This window comes from Saccostrea echinata, unplaced genomic scaffold (genome assembly GCF_033153115.1).
Source record: "Saccostrea echinata isolate AGI-Se365-2 ecotype Australia unplaced genomic scaffold, CSIRO_AGI_Sech_v1 ptg000088l, whole genome shotgun sequence".
Lineage (NCBI taxonomy): Eukaryota > Metazoa > Mollusca > Bivalvia > Ostreida > Ostreidae > Saccostrea > Saccostrea echinata.
Window position 1 is genome coordinate 151,289 of NW_026889837.1, and position 15,932 is coordinate 167,220.

Here is a 15,932-nt window from a genome sequence, read left to right on the forward strand (position 1 = left end):
TAATTTCGACTCGGCAACACAATTCCTAATTTGTTCTTAACAGAAAAAAGTGAAAGTGTTTTAACGCAGAAAATGCAATATTAGAAAATCTTTCTTTAAAAAAACACAGCTTGGAATTAAAACTCTTATCATATATTTATAACAAAGTACAATTCATGTATTTTAATCAAAAAATGTACATTGTTACTTGTAATTGTAGGCACATCAATATATGTACATCATTTAAAATCGTTAATACTTTAACAAAACACATTGTGGAATTCAGAATTGAAAGTTTACAAAAAATAAAACATTTAAAAAAAATTAAGATTAAGTTAATTGAATTCTTTTGCATTATACAGAATTATGTTAATAACTTAAAAATGGCGGTAAAGTTCTTATCATTAAATACATACTGGAGATTATCATTTCAGTAATCATATAGTAATTTGACAACAGTTTTTCATTCAATTAAAATAATTCCTTTTTACGCAAAAGTTTTTTTTTTTTTAATTCGTAAAATTTCTTCAAAAATTAATATATGATTTTTTTTCTCGATTTCATGATATATTACATTCCTAACGTATTTGTTCTTTTCTTGAATTTACTAATTTCAGCAAATATAAAATGCAGTTAATTTAGATTCCCAAACACGCAAATATTTAATTGATTAACTTGAATAATATTGTTTAACTTATTTTGTCTGACAACAGCCTTGCATAAGAAGATGTTTATTAGGTTTGTATTAAGTAAGAATTGAAAGAATGTAAAAATTCCTCTCTATTTCTGGAAGTATTGACGGGAATGGTAGAATGCCAGCAAGTGCATAGACCTTTGATGCCTTTATAAATATTGCAAAATTGTTATGAAATACAATGATTAACTACAGTGTACATTGAGTAAATGTCATAATCTAATTGTTATCTCTAATTAACTTTATAACAGACTAAGAAATTTTTGCATTCAAAAATTAAGACAGTATTTTATTTTCAGAAAAGAACGGACTTTTAACATAGCACTACGTGGTTCTTGTTCAGTTTTTTATATGTATGAAATACAATAAATAATCTAACACGGTCATTCATATTGCAATTGAAAAAGTATAAGATTTAACGAAATTCCGAGAGAGGTTTTATCTAAATTCAAATTTTAAAATCTTTTCCAAATATCGATTTTAAATTTGCACAGATTTTGTTGGATTATAAGTAATCAAACAAAAAATTATCAATTGGAAAGGATGAGGTGTGTCTAGCACAATGGATATTTCTCGGTCCAGCACTCTCCGATAGGTCGATTATTCTACTCAAACAAGTATCAATTTTAATCTTATCTCTAGGGTTCGTGATTTTAACAATGATGTATCAGATTTTTTACCCAGAACACAGAAGAGAATTGATCTTTTATCATGGGGGCGTCTAACAAAACAATTCTATAAAACATATCAATTTTTTTAAGGATAACCTCTCATTATACATTTTCTTTCAATTCATTTACTTTAAAATTTTGGAAATGTCATAATTTTGTTCAGTGATGTGTTATGTTATAAAAATTTTTAGTTTGTCAAAACCGAATTACAATTGGGATCATTTTTTTTAATTAATGCATAATTTTATTCACAAAAAGTGAATGGGATTGAGCAGCAGACATAGCCTATATTAAGCCTTTTCCTATATAAGTGCTTCGTATTTTCTCTGCAGAGTGCATTATTTTGTGTGAGATTTATCAGAGGAAATGGACTTTGAAGAATATAGACTTAGAGGTAAGAAAGATCCATTAACTTTGTCTCCTCTATCATTGTATTGTATCTAGTTGTTGTGAAATTTACCCAAGACCAGATCCAGAAGATGTGGGTATTTTCAGACTAAATATGCAAGGAACTTTAACATATTTTCCAAGAATCTTCGAAGTCGGTGTGAATATTATATATATATATATATATATATATATATATATATATATATATATATATATATATATATATATATATATATATATATATATAGATAGATAGATAGATAGATAGATAGATAGATAGATATATATATATATATATATATATATATATATATATATATATATATATATATATATATATATATATATATATATATATGTTATCTTTCAATTTTTTTTAATTAAATGGAATGATTCTTTGTCAGAGTCAGAACGTTTTGTACCTTAGAATATATATATATATTCTTTCAATTTTTTTTAATTAAATGGAATGATTCTTTGTCAGTGTCAGAACGTTTTGTACCTTAGAATATTTCTAATCCGCAGCCATTTTACATTCCTATTGAGTATAGAGAATGTATTTTTAGTTTTTTATGTTTTGCTTAAACATCTTATAGCATTTTTGAAAATATATTTTCATTATAAATGTTAATGACAAGTTTTCCCCATTTTTTTCGAGTGTCGTGCAAAATAATATGCACCAACGTAAAATCATTTACAAAGTTCTATTTTTATTTTCTATGTGATACAGTATTGTTACACTCAATATGTTGGAGTTTATTATTACACTGGATGTATTGGTATGAATATGATAACGAAATGTTTTATTTTTTTCATGTTCATTTTATTATGTTTTGGAACTTCTAATACCACAAAAGGCTCGTTTATAACTCTGCCAGTTGGATTTTCAGTATAATCTCGCTTGATATGATTAAAGAGGAAACCTTTATTTTAAGGCATTTTCAAAAAAATGAAAAAAAAAATCGATTTTGCTACTCAAGCTGAATAAAGACCCTGCATAAAAAGGTAATATTTCATTCACAAAATTACACATTACAATTCTACTGAACTATCTGCAATGCACTCTATGTGAATAGTAAGGCAATAATTTCGTCTGTCGTGGAATATCTTTTCCTTTATCAAATCACTAAATGAAACATTTGCTAAGTAGCTGGATAGAAAAGAACATTATATAAACTCAGGTAACTGTGCATTAATTAGAAAGATAAAAATCCAAAATGAAATAATGATTCACAGAACATTGAATCTGCTATATCTCAATAGAAAAGTCTATGGGAATCCTGTTGAGGGGAATCAATTGACGCCGATATCGTAAAACATTTTCTATTGTCGTAAAACAGTTACAGGACGGATATTGGTAATAAAGATTTAATTTCCTTTATTTCTGCTGTGCCATTGATTCATTCATGTACAAATATCGATCTTTCAGATCTACACAAAATAGATAGCATAGAAAAAAGAAATTCACACAAATTGTAACCTGGTGTAAATCTGTTAAGTGTTTTGTTCGTCTATAATATTTAAATAATAAAATGAATTTAAATAATAAAAAAAAAAAATAAAGACAAAAGATATATTCATTGTATTTAAATAAAGGAAACAAACAAATAATTTCTTTCATACAACCTTTCTTTTTTTTATTATTTTACCACAGAATTCTTCAAGCTTTTACAACTAGTATTTGTTTTCTGGACGAATTGTATTTAAAGGCACATATTTACATATACAATAAATGCAAAAGAAACAAATGGCAATACTTGCGTTCCAAACATGATATTATACTGATTTTAAGGTATTTTATTTAAACATTTTAGTATTAGTACGTATCGTCTTCAAAAGCCAATTTGAACATTTGGGTTTTGGGGCAAAATTCTGTTTAGAGGCATACAAAAACTACTGGAATCTTCCCCTAACCTTCTTTTAGCTTTGATTATTCATCTTATGCACAAAAAACATAAACATAATTTACAGGCACTCATTCTCAAAACTCATAGCATGGTATTAATTTTCTAAATATTTTTTTCTTGTTACAATAATCCATTTTATCGTTGTTAATGGAGTTTTAAGACAATTAAATTAGACATAAAAAAAAAAAAATATTTAAAAAATAAAAGACCAGGCTGATTAGTTCAAGTGGAATTGCTATTTTTCACTGTCAGATGAACTTTCGATAAGATCGTTGATAGGATCATTAATTGGAGAATTAAATTGACCTACTGAAGTGGATCATCTATTTTCAGAACAAACCTGTCAATACGAGGTTCCGATAATAGCCTCAATACTGGGGTCGCTTGCAGGATCCAATCCGATTGTTGCTCTTCTTTTTTTTTTCCTTTTTCGACGTACCTGGTGTTTCACTATCATTTGCTTTGCTATAAGAGAATTGCACAAAGCATACAAACTGTCCAAAAAAGGCATTCATCACTCAAGATTCTTAGTTACAATGTCTTTGATATGTTAAGGATATACGCAACGTATTTTTGGACTTTATATTCTTATTTCCTGTATAATTAAGAGTTCAAATAGTTGTCGGACCATTGCGCGACTTTTATAATGCCTAATGGTGTTGCACACTTATTCTAAAACAAATTTTGAGGAAATACACGCTAAAACGCTATGTCTTGTAATTTTTATACATGTTTCTATGAGTAACATAAGGATTTTAATCTTTTGATATCTGTCAAAATTTCTGGAAATGAATGCCGATTTTTGTAGAAGAACTTTTGATGAAACCATGATTTTCAAATTTAGAATGTCTTGAAAAATTATTAATAGGTAGGATACGTTTTAAGGTACGCAGAATATGACTTAAGTATTAATTTATCGCAAAAATTGACGAGAAGCATCCAATAACAAGAAAATAATGGACTCTCAAGAGACTAGGACAGGGAGTCAAAAATTCTTTAATATGTTATTCTTCATAGATAAATATGTACAGTAAATGCATACCCATCACCGACTGTCTTTTGATTAATGATAGTTCATAATATAATTAAAGTCAAGGTTAACTAATGTTTGTATATTAATGAATTGCCTTTTAGGAAAAGAAATGGTTGATTTCATTGCTGAATACCTTAAAACGATTCGGTCTAGGAGAGTGTTCCCGGATGTATCTCCAGGTTATATGCGCACACTCGTGCCGGAAGCTGCTCCCGAGGAGGGAGAAAAATGGGAGGATATTTTCAGAGACATCGAGCGCGTCATAATGCCTGGCGTAAGATTCCTGCAAAAATTAATTTCAATCTATGTTTCATATAAGGCATTTTCCGTTTTAACCCTTCTTACTAATTGAAAAAGACACTGAGAGAAATTCTTTGTCACTAAGCACACTTAATTCATTTTTTCATTCTCAAAATTTTATCTTATGTTCATAGTCCCTCGTGAGGTTCTGTCCTTACTTTGTTTTTGGTTTTGTTCTGCATTTTTATTTTTTATATTGTTTTCTAGTGTGTTCAAGTGGTTAATATTTTGATTTCTTCAGAAGCATTTCTTCTATTGAAGCCAGTGAACGAGTATTTCAGCATTTTTTAAATCAAGAATCAAAGTCTACAACACATGTAGCAGTCATTCATAAAAAAAAATATGCAGTATTAAAACAACTCGTTAAATTAACTAAAATCAAAACAATTAGTTCAAGTATACCTTGAGTTAATATAATAATAAAAATATTCTTAGCATTGTATTCATTACTTTTTCATTCCTACGAAATTTAATTCATATTTATTAATCTTTCTTTTGGCTTGTCTTAAGAATATGTTATTGAATGTATTTCAATGATAGGAGACACAAAGTTAAAAAAAAATGACAGGCCTCCCTTCACACAATAATAGCTGTTTAGAGTTCATACAGAATAGTTTGATTTTTTTTTTCGTATACATAGAAAAATAATATTAAAAGGATAATACTTGTATAATATCATAATTTATGATTTTATTCTTTTTTATCATTTATATTCCATATCATTATAGGTAAAAAAAAATACAAAAGATGAAGCGGCATGTATAATACAAAAGAAATGTGATCACTAATTACATTTTCATTTAAAGATAAGCATTTAATTGTCATCCTACAGCAGTTAAAATACATCATGTACATAACATTATTCATAAGTTAACATGGAACAATGTTTCCAATAGCTGGTACACCAATTCTATAATAAAAAGAAAAAAAAAAACATGCCTGAAATAGAAAAAAGGTATACAAACATCAGAATACGTTACTAATTTGTACCTTGGCTTTACAGGTGACACATTGGCAGAGCCCGTACATGCATGCTTACTTTCCTGCATTGAACTCCTTCCCTTCCTTACTAGGAGACATGTTAGCAGACGCCATTGGTTGTCTTGGATTTACATGGGTACGTAACCTTCAGTATATTTTAGATTCAATGTGTTTGTTAATTTTGTTAATGCTAGATTTCATAATCAATTTTATGTTGCTTTTTACATGAGATCTTAGTTTGTTGTATTAAAAAAAACCTGTAAAATTACTCAAAATACATCTTTTTCAACAGACATTTGCAGTTAATTACAACTGATCCCTTATGTATTTTGTATGTAGTTAATAAATACATGTATCACCTTTATGTGGCCCCTGAGATAATTACTGTCTGACTTACAGGCGTCTAGTCCGGCTTGTACAGAGCTGGAGACTATTGTAATGGACTGGTTGGGCAAAATGATTGGGTTACCAAGCGAGTTCCTTCACAGCAACAAACAGAGCAGAGGTGGCGGGGTCATTCAGGTATAGTCGAATCATATACATAGAACATGTATGTCGAAGCTTTTACAAGAGGGGCGGGGTCATTCAAGTGTACTCCAGATATACACAATATATGTATATCCTACATTTTACAAAAGGAGTAATGGTTAATGAATAAAAAGAAAAGATAAACATAAATTGGTAGAAGGTATTACAACAGGAAATGGGGTCATATAGATATAAAAAGACACACATAGAAACTAAAGCTATTAAAAGAAGAAGAGGATTTATTCAGTTATCTTCTTTGCAAATACAATCTGTCTGTGGTTTTGACTCTGAATTTGCGGATTTTATTTCCGTTTACCGATCATGACATGAACCACACGGTGGGTGTGACCGATCGGCAGGGGATGCTTACTACATTATGGAACCTGATCCCACCTGTTTTCAGAGGTCCGTGTTGGTTCTGCTCATAATTTTTAGTCTAAATGAAGGTATGAAAATTATCAATGTTAGATATCTTCATATTACATTTCGTACAGTAAAGATATATACAATTATGCTGAAGTTGTCACATAAAGTATAGTTGATTTCTCCATTATATATTAGTTTATCTTGTTGGAATGCTTACTGCTTTAGACTTGTTCGAAAAATCAAGAACACACATCCTAGCATAAGGACTCAAACTATTCCAAGGATAGTATAAGAATGAATAAACTGTTGTATTCATATAAGAAAAGCTGTTAAATTTTAATAAGGCTTGACTTTGGAACTGGGGCCTGTACACAGAAAATTCTGAATACATGTTTGGATACAGCACAGATATATGACATGTTAAATTGTTTATATGTAAATGACAAACAAGCATTTTACCTGGGATGACACATGAAGAGCCAATCACAAACTTCAATCCGGTCATTCGTATGAGACCGTACATATAAACCGAGGTCTTGTAGGTGCTGGCAAGCAAAAAATCTCTCACTGCTCCCTGGCTCTGAATGCTGAGTATAGGTCTAGATTTGCAGCCCTCCAGCGGCAAGTGTTGACGTCTACATATGAGTGAAAAATTCTCGAGAGGGACGTTAAACAACATACAAACAAACAAACAAACTTCAATCATGTTTACTCCAACAAGTTCAAATGTTTCCAAATAAAGCGCAATTGCAGGTTTAAATTCAGATTATGTTTGATTATGTAAATATTGGTCATAATTTCACTTAAATGAAATGATTTATAATATGAAGATAACAGTATCTGCAATCCACTTAACTTTTTTTTCTAGTTGACGGCTTCTGACTGTACGTTCATCACGATGTTAGCAGCGAGAACAGAGGCATTTCAAAATTACAGAAAAATAGACCCAAACATCGACGAAGCCGAAATTAACGCGAGACTTGTGGCTTATTGCTCTGATCAGGTATATAAGTGATAGATGATAGAAATTCGATTCATTCCTTTGTTATACTTATATCCTAGTACTGAAACATACTAAACACGCTGTTTGGTTTATTTTTCTTTTACACTATCCATTATTTCTTGTTAGTTGAAATACCAAATAAATACTGAAATTAATGCACTTTGAGTGATGGATTTATAGAGGTCTGAATTCGAAAAGGGGGCAAAACAAACGTGTATATTGCATGAAATACCTTGTAAGCAAATTTGATAATCAGGATATTCTGAACACTTTATAATTTAAAAACAAAAAGGGGTTTTGTTTACGTATGTATACATTAACAATGTATTTTAGATCATAATAATTCCACTATGATAAAAAAAAAAGATATTTGATTATTATTCTTATTGAGAAAGGTTGATTGTTTTGTGGGTTTTTTTTTTTAATTCGTTCTTCCTATTTAAAATATATATACTTATACAGATTTAAACTGATGTGCTTATTCTATACATCATACTTTTCCTGTTGAAAATGACACATTTATTGGCTGCTTAACTGTCATATTTATCATATCAAATTGTCGACCATGTGGCAGCTTTACGATTCATGAATATCAAATACTCTTACGCAGGCGCACTCCTCTGTGGAAAAGGCGGGGCTTATTTCTTTGGTGAAAATGCGTTACCTTTCAACGGATGATGAATTGAGTCTGCGCGGCCACACCCTCCAAGACGCCATAGCACGTGACAAGGAAGATGGACTCATTCCATTTTATGTGAGCTATGCATGGGACATATTTTTATATTTCATAAAGACAGCCGGAAAATTTGATTGTCGTTTATAAATTATAATATTATAATATATTCTACATGTACATCTTCTCCACCATTACAAATCACACGATGATTTTAGCATTACATTATTTTTTAACAGGTGTGTGCTACACTTGGAACCACAGGAGCATGCGCATTTGATAATATTAAAGAACTTGGAGAAATCTGTAAGTTATACATTGCAATATAATTTTAGATAGGCCTATAGCAAATTTATTGCTTTTACCGTCAGAACTAAAACCTGTGTAACGTTGGAGACAGAATTCAAAGTATTTTATCAACCTGTATTGAAAAAGTCCAGCAAAGCACAATTATAGAAGAATATTTTGCAATTTTAGGCGAAAAAGAGGGTTTATGGATGCACATTGATGCGGCTTATGCTGGTACAGCCTTTATTTGCCCGGAATACCGGTCATATATGGAAGGAATCGAACTCGCAAGCTCATTTGCCTTTAATCCGTCCAAATGGATGATGGTTCATTTTGATTGTTCTGCCATGTGGTATGATATTTGGTTCAAACAAAGGTTACTGTAGAATTAAGATAGTATTTCATTAAAGGGATATGACTTTTTTATCCTTTTGGTTGGTGAATAAATCCTAGACATTCATTGTTCGATATTTAAAAGATACTCTTTTCTAAAGATGCATTTGTGAAAAAAAGATATAAGCATATGTTCTGTATCATTAAAAATTTTCTGTTTGCAATCATTTATATGTAATTTGCCCTCTGAACTGCCAGGTTTATAATATATGTATATATTTATACAGCAATTTTAAATATATCTTTTATATACACTATTATATTCAGTATCCAAAAGTGCATAAATGTGGGCTTCTTAAAATTAATCTTTAGTTGGCCCTACTAAGGGAATTAACTCAATAACACTGTGAATTTATGTATATTGTAGTATTTTTTCAAGTTTCTTCTAAGTATTCTACACTTATCAATGTGAATAATTCATTCACAGGGTTAAAGACTGTAGGGCTCTACACAGAACATTCAACGTGGACCCCCTATACTTAAAACACGAGAATTCAGGTATTTCTAGACATATTGCACTGTTTCAGACCCTATTTACAGCGTAACCATTATTTTTAGCGTAACCAGTAACCTTGGAACTGCAATGCACGACACGAACAAGAAATCTGGTATTTATATATAGACATGATGCACTCTGATAGAATAAAAATGGCAGAAAACCTAATTTAAGAAACACTCGGTAAAATCTTAAAAGCTCATATAATTATCTTTTCACAACAGAAAGCATATCCGATATCAAATTAGTGTTAATAGGATTAAAAATTATTTTTGATTTACCGTTCAAGTACCTTCGAAAACAGAACGTTCAGCTCCCTATTTGCTCTCGAGCACAGAAATATCAATCCAGATCAGTCGATTGATAGATTGGCTTATAAATCTCTCTCGTCAAGACGCTTCTTTTGGTGGAGATGGATGGTTTCTGTCATTACAGTCGCTCTATCACAGCACTCAGCCTCGGTATCAGTGTCAACAGAGAACAGGTCCGCACTAAATCCGATCCGCGTTAATAGTTAGATTAAAATCTGTTTTTGGATATCGGTTTTCCTTTAATTGTAGAGACACATTTCTCAATAGCTATTAGGTTTTCAAAGTATAAGCATGTTGTTCTTTTAAGATCTGTTTGTTAGAAACAGGTGCAGTCCGAATGTATTAAATGAATATTTTACTGTTACTTTTGTTTTGATATTCTTTTTTTTAATCTTTGAAAAAAAAATCTTTAAAAATGAAAGCATATGTTTACCAAATAAATTCAGACTAATCAGTTATCGATGTTTTTGTTTCTTATTAAAGGTGCTGCCATTGACTACATGGTAAGAGAAAATTTATGAAAAATTTGGGGGTTTTTTTTCTTCGTTTCTTAAATAGTTTTACGAAATATTTGAATAATATAATTATACTAACTGAAAATTTCTACTTGGCATCAAAACCTTAAAATATAGATGTAATAAAGTGTACAGAAATTAAGCATAAGTCTTATATGACATTTTTATATGCATATCTATAGCACTGGCAGATTCCTCTAAGCAGGCGATTCCGTGCCCTAAAGCTATGGTTTGTGATCCGCTCCTTTGGGATAGAAGGTCTTCAAAAGCACATCAGAGAAGTATGTTGAAAATACAGAAATAAGAATAATTAACTACTTTAGCCAAAGATTAATTAAGTTTTATTAATTACTTGAGGTACTCATTTTAAGATCCTCCCTTTTCTAGTTTGTAAATATTTTTTTTCTGTATTAATTTTTTTTTTCATTTTGCTTTCATTTAGGGAGTCAGACTTGCTACTAAATTTGAAAATCTTGTCAGAAAAGATCAAAGATTTGAGATTCCAGCCGCTAGAACTTTAGGAATGGTTGTTTTCCGATTATGGGTAAGGCCACAATATTTAAATTTAAATAAAAAAACTAAACAAAAAATAACAATAAAAAAACAGGAAAACAAAAAACAAAAAAGACAAATTAAAAAACAACAACAACAAACAAACGAGCAAAGACAAAACAAAAAAAATTGTTTACAAAAATATTGATATTATTTTTCACTTAGTATGCTTGATAAGTGATTTTCTTAAGATCAGTTTTGTGTGCACTGGGCAGAATCAGTACATTTTGTAAACTGATGCCTTTATAGTGTTGAGAAAATTTTTTATAGGGTGATTTTTAAATTTAATCTGAAGTCAAAATTGATTTCATGAAACATTTGTCAGTTCTTCATTTTTAAACATAGATTAAAAATTTATTAAGGAATTATGTTTCCAATTCAATGTATTCCTGTTTTACATTCACTTTTTCCGATACTTAAAAGGGTGAAAATGAAATGACGGAAACCTTGCTGAAAAGACTGAATAAATCCGGAAAAGTCCACATGGTTCCAGCCTCTTTGAAAGGAAAATATGTCATCAGATTTACGGTGACATCTCAATACACCACAGACCAAGATATTGAGCGGGATTGGAAAATAATTTCAGACACCACCACTAAGGTAGACAACCATTATGTGCTTGATTGGATCCCACTACATTCATAAATAACTCGATCAGTATGCAGGTTGCACAACAGTATTAAATTTTGCTATAAATTCTTACCAAAAATGCGCAACTTTGAGTAGATGGTATTAATTGAAAACAAACTTTTGAGAAGTTTCCTTTTCAGATCTTGTAAAACAATTCTTTATAAAGATTTTAGTACCAAAAAATACATAGGCATCCAGCAAGGCTCGCAAGTTTGTTTCGGTCGAAGTCGAGCAGGTGCTTGAAAATCAAGTCCAGGACCTAATCACTCCACACTCAAATACAGTATATAGAAAAATCAGCACGCCCTAAATTATAATGAATCTAGTCGATACAGGAAGTTTACATATTGTTTTTCATCTCATAAAAAAATTCAGCTCCAGTCTCGTGTTAAAATGCCCGAATCGGAGGGGAAGATTCAGGAATTATTTTGCGTCAGCCATGATTTGACGTGAACCTCAAGTGAAATACTGTTATGACACCTGCAATTTTGATGTCCAGTATAATGAAAATTTTGACAACGCTCTGCAAATGCTGAACAAAAGGGTGTACTTCTCAACAAAAGAATTCTTTTCAAAATTTTTCTAATTATTTGGAAATGGTATTGGTTTTTTTTTTCGGTTTCGTAAGGATAGTAGTATTGTTTTTCAATGTCATACAAAATGTCACAATTTGGAATAGAATGAATGGGCTGGACAGGGGAGTATCAGTTTAATCCTCTCATTATATCATTCCCTTCTCCCCTTTCTTCCTTGCCCTCGTTATCAAATTCCTTTCTTCAAAAACCCCTTCTAACCTACCCCCTCTCCACAAACAGACACAAATTAGGTACTACTTTTTCCCCATGTTCTTGGTATTTACAGGTACTACAAGACACGGAGTCAGAAGAAGATGAAGCCTACAGCGATGAGGAGGTGTCCAGTCCTGAAATGGAGGAGAAACAGTTTGTCAGGTAAGTTTACTAATTATAGCGTATATTATGATATAATAAATGTATAGTATTGGCAGGGTTAGCAAGATTCTAGCTACCCGTAATCAGGCTCCCGGACATAAAACTTGTATAAAGCTCATTTTTGATCGCATTCTCTTTTATAGAAAAGGAATATATAGTGGAAAAGTCAGACTGAGTTCAAAAGTGAGCTCATCTAAGTTTTATGGCCCCGGAGCCTGGTTCACTTTCTCATGCGATGTTCCTTCTTATGTTGTTATGTTGTTTCTGATCACTGTCTTGTTTCGATTTATTTTTGTTTTCATTGTTTTTTTTTTTTTTTTTTTTCATTTTATATTTCATTTTTCATGGTAGACAAGAATATGAAATCCCATGTCGATGTTGTAGTAAGCTTACCAAACAAACCCTGTTATCGCCTTCAAAGCTCTCGACTGCTCTTGATAGAATACATCTTATTCGTTCATCGTCAACTTCATAGTGAATATTCTAAAGAAATATAGGTAATATTTCATCTAATTTATTCAACAATAATTAGAAATTGCACAAAATATTGATTGAAAAATTTCTAAATTGTTTCAAACTTCAGAAGCAATTAAAATTAATGTACAATTTTTTCCCCTAAATGATGAGTGAAGTTTACGCATATTTGGATTTGACACATATCATCTTTTGTTTAAACCATGTGATATTCACATTCCTTAATCTTCTTTCGCAATCCTCTTTTATAAATGTATGATTAACAGATTGAGCAGGTCCATTCCAAACGAAACATTTTTATCTATTTTTATATAGATTAAAATGTATAGCGTGAATTTTGACGGAGCTTATTTATACTTCATGTGCATCTCTTAATAGGCCTGTCGTGTTGTTTTAGTTTCTCTAACATCTACATGTATATCTTATAATCCATTTGATACATAAAAAGTTATTCGATTTGTTAAATGCATGCAAATTAAAATGGACATTCCAAAATCATCAAGAATATGACTGTATGAATAAATTTAATATTTTCATTTTGCAGAGTTCCGTCCATTAAAAAGCGAGAGTACGGTATGAGTCTGCTTTTAAGTAACGTCCCTATGTCCCCAAAACTAATCAACGGAAGTTTCGCAGCTTTGTTTGATGACAACGAGGCTATGGAGGAAGTAGCCAAACAAATTTCTGCCGACAACGCTGAACACCTTATCCCTCTGTCACCAAGGAGACGCAAACTCAGGGACCAATCAAAACAGCAAAGTCTAGACCAGACAACCATGACTGAGTATTGCCTAAGCAACTCTTATAAACACCAGGGGTCGCTCGATTCTAAACTTGATGAAATAATCAACAATCCTTCATTCTCAGAAATGCGAATGAATGGAACTCAGATGGATGACGTATTTGAGTCGGAAGAGGAGCATGGACAAAGTCAACAAATCATGGAAGCAAAGCATAAATTCTGTCCAATAGAATCTAACGATGACGTTTTCTACAACGAAGAGGGAACGCAGACCGAAAATAATCGAAACGGAATAAGTTCAGAACCAAATAAAAAGTTGACAATATTGCAACGTAAGAATCCCAACATACGGCTTCAGATACCGGATATGAGCGTTTTGAGCATGCGCAATATCTGTCCTCAGTGTGGAAGCCGTGCTAGCATGTCATAAATTTATTTTTTCGAGGACAGAAAGTTTGACCTGTATAATTCATTTTCCATTCACTTTTGTTGCCTATATATAGGTATAATGTACATGCAGTAAGGGAGATAATTTAATTTCATTATTTGGAATTTGTGTAGTCTGTATAAGTATTGAACTGTCTGCGTTTTTACTAGAATTTGCTACAGGACATATGTAAATATTATTTTTCATGATATATGTGTAGTTTAAATAACTTGATTTGACGCATATCTGTTGGTCTTTGACTATACATGTATTTTGATGTCTTTTTGTACATATATGTACATACATGTATATGTATTTTTACGTATCTTATTAATACATAGGCATATTGAATCATTTATTCCAAATGAACTGTATTGACGTACTCCATACTATTTGCTTTGTGTTTAAATATGCATTTATATATAAAATTTATTACCCTATCTTCTGACAAATACGCAAGTGATATTAAATGAATTCAGTGAACACAATTTCACCTTGCTTGCTCGCAAATATATATTTTTCACAAGTCTTTTACATATATGGAATGAAGTACATAAGAATAAATAATAATACCAGTCTTGGTTTTGTTTTTTGTTTAATTATTTAAAGAGGCTGGGGGGTTTTGGCCATTTTTAGACTATATTGATCTCCTTTAGAAGAAGAGCTCCATATGAAGATTTAGAAAATGATCAAATTTTAGAACTAAAATTTTTGAAATTTTTCTTTGCCAAATGATAGTTGACAGCTTAAGATACCATATCTAAAAAATTAAGTTAAATCTGGTGGTTAATTTGTGGTTAATTTGTTGACCTCCCAGCCTCCTTAAACTGGGGAAGGAGTCCAAATCAGTAATATTCAAAGATTTTCTTTTCTTTTAAATTTTCATTTTACACAAAATAATGTCTCTTGGAATTACATGTAGTTTACGTTTGGCCTGTACATATTAGCTGAATTGTCTGCATCAGGACTATAAAGGAAGCAAAAAAAAAACCTTTCTGAGAGATCCTTGTAGAGGAACAACTGTATGGAAACAATACAATGCTTGAAACACTTTGTAATCATATTTCACTATACATGTACTCATTTCAATCTGAACGTGACATCCAAATTGAGAAGACTCAAAGCATATTCTAGGTTATAAAAAAGAAAATAGAGGCCTATATTAATATTTAAAAACTCCGATAAGAAAATTCAATTTACAACAGAGTTTGGGGAAATTAAATGAAGTTTCCTTTTCTGGCAATGCCAATTAAGATTTTAAAAATCACTTTCATAAGTTTTTTGGTCAATTTGTCATATATGGTTGGCCTGCCATTAAAAAAAAGTTTTTTTGTATATCTTTTGATTAGGGGTGTATTTGGTTTCCATAAACCAAGCAAAGCAAATGCTTTTTTCAGAGAGAGAGAAAGGAAAATCTGTATATATTTTTTTCCGACCATTGTACGCCTTGTATTTCAATGTTTTTGCACCTTTGTAATTTTCAGATGGATTCTGTTTTGGCGGATCGAGAATTTTTAATGCTTTTGAAAAAAGAAACAATATTTGTAGTCAGTCTGTGAGTTCAATAGCATAAACATTAACTTGTACGAGAGAGGCGCTGGGTGCCCTCATCTAAATCTGATACTTGGT

At 30.9% G+C, this 15,932-nt stretch overlaps 1 protein-coding gene across 1 annotated transcript; it reads left to right on the forward strand.

Annotated features, from left to right (window-relative positions):
• The first annotated feature begins 1,710 nt into the window (after window positions 1-1,710).
• On the forward strand, window positions 1,711-14,317 carry LOC133177162 (histidine decarboxylase-like). Its single transcript, XM_061312257.1, has 15 exons — window positions 1,711-1,738; window positions 4,776-4,948; window positions 5,978-6,091; window positions 6,355-6,477; window positions 7,718-7,852; window positions 8,463-8,606; window positions 8,765-8,831; window positions 9,003-9,165; window positions 9,634-9,704; window positions 10,497-10,516; window positions 10,711-10,809; window positions 10,971-11,072; window positions 11,504-11,680; window positions 12,572-12,660; window positions 13,679-14,317. The coding sequence occupies exons 1-15, from the start codon at window positions 1,711-1,713 to the stop codon at window positions 14,304-14,306; spliced, it is 2,133 nt and encodes a 710-aa protein (XP_061168241.1). The 3' UTR covers window positions 14,307-14,317.
• Window positions 14,318-15,932: the final 1,615 nt, after the last annotated feature.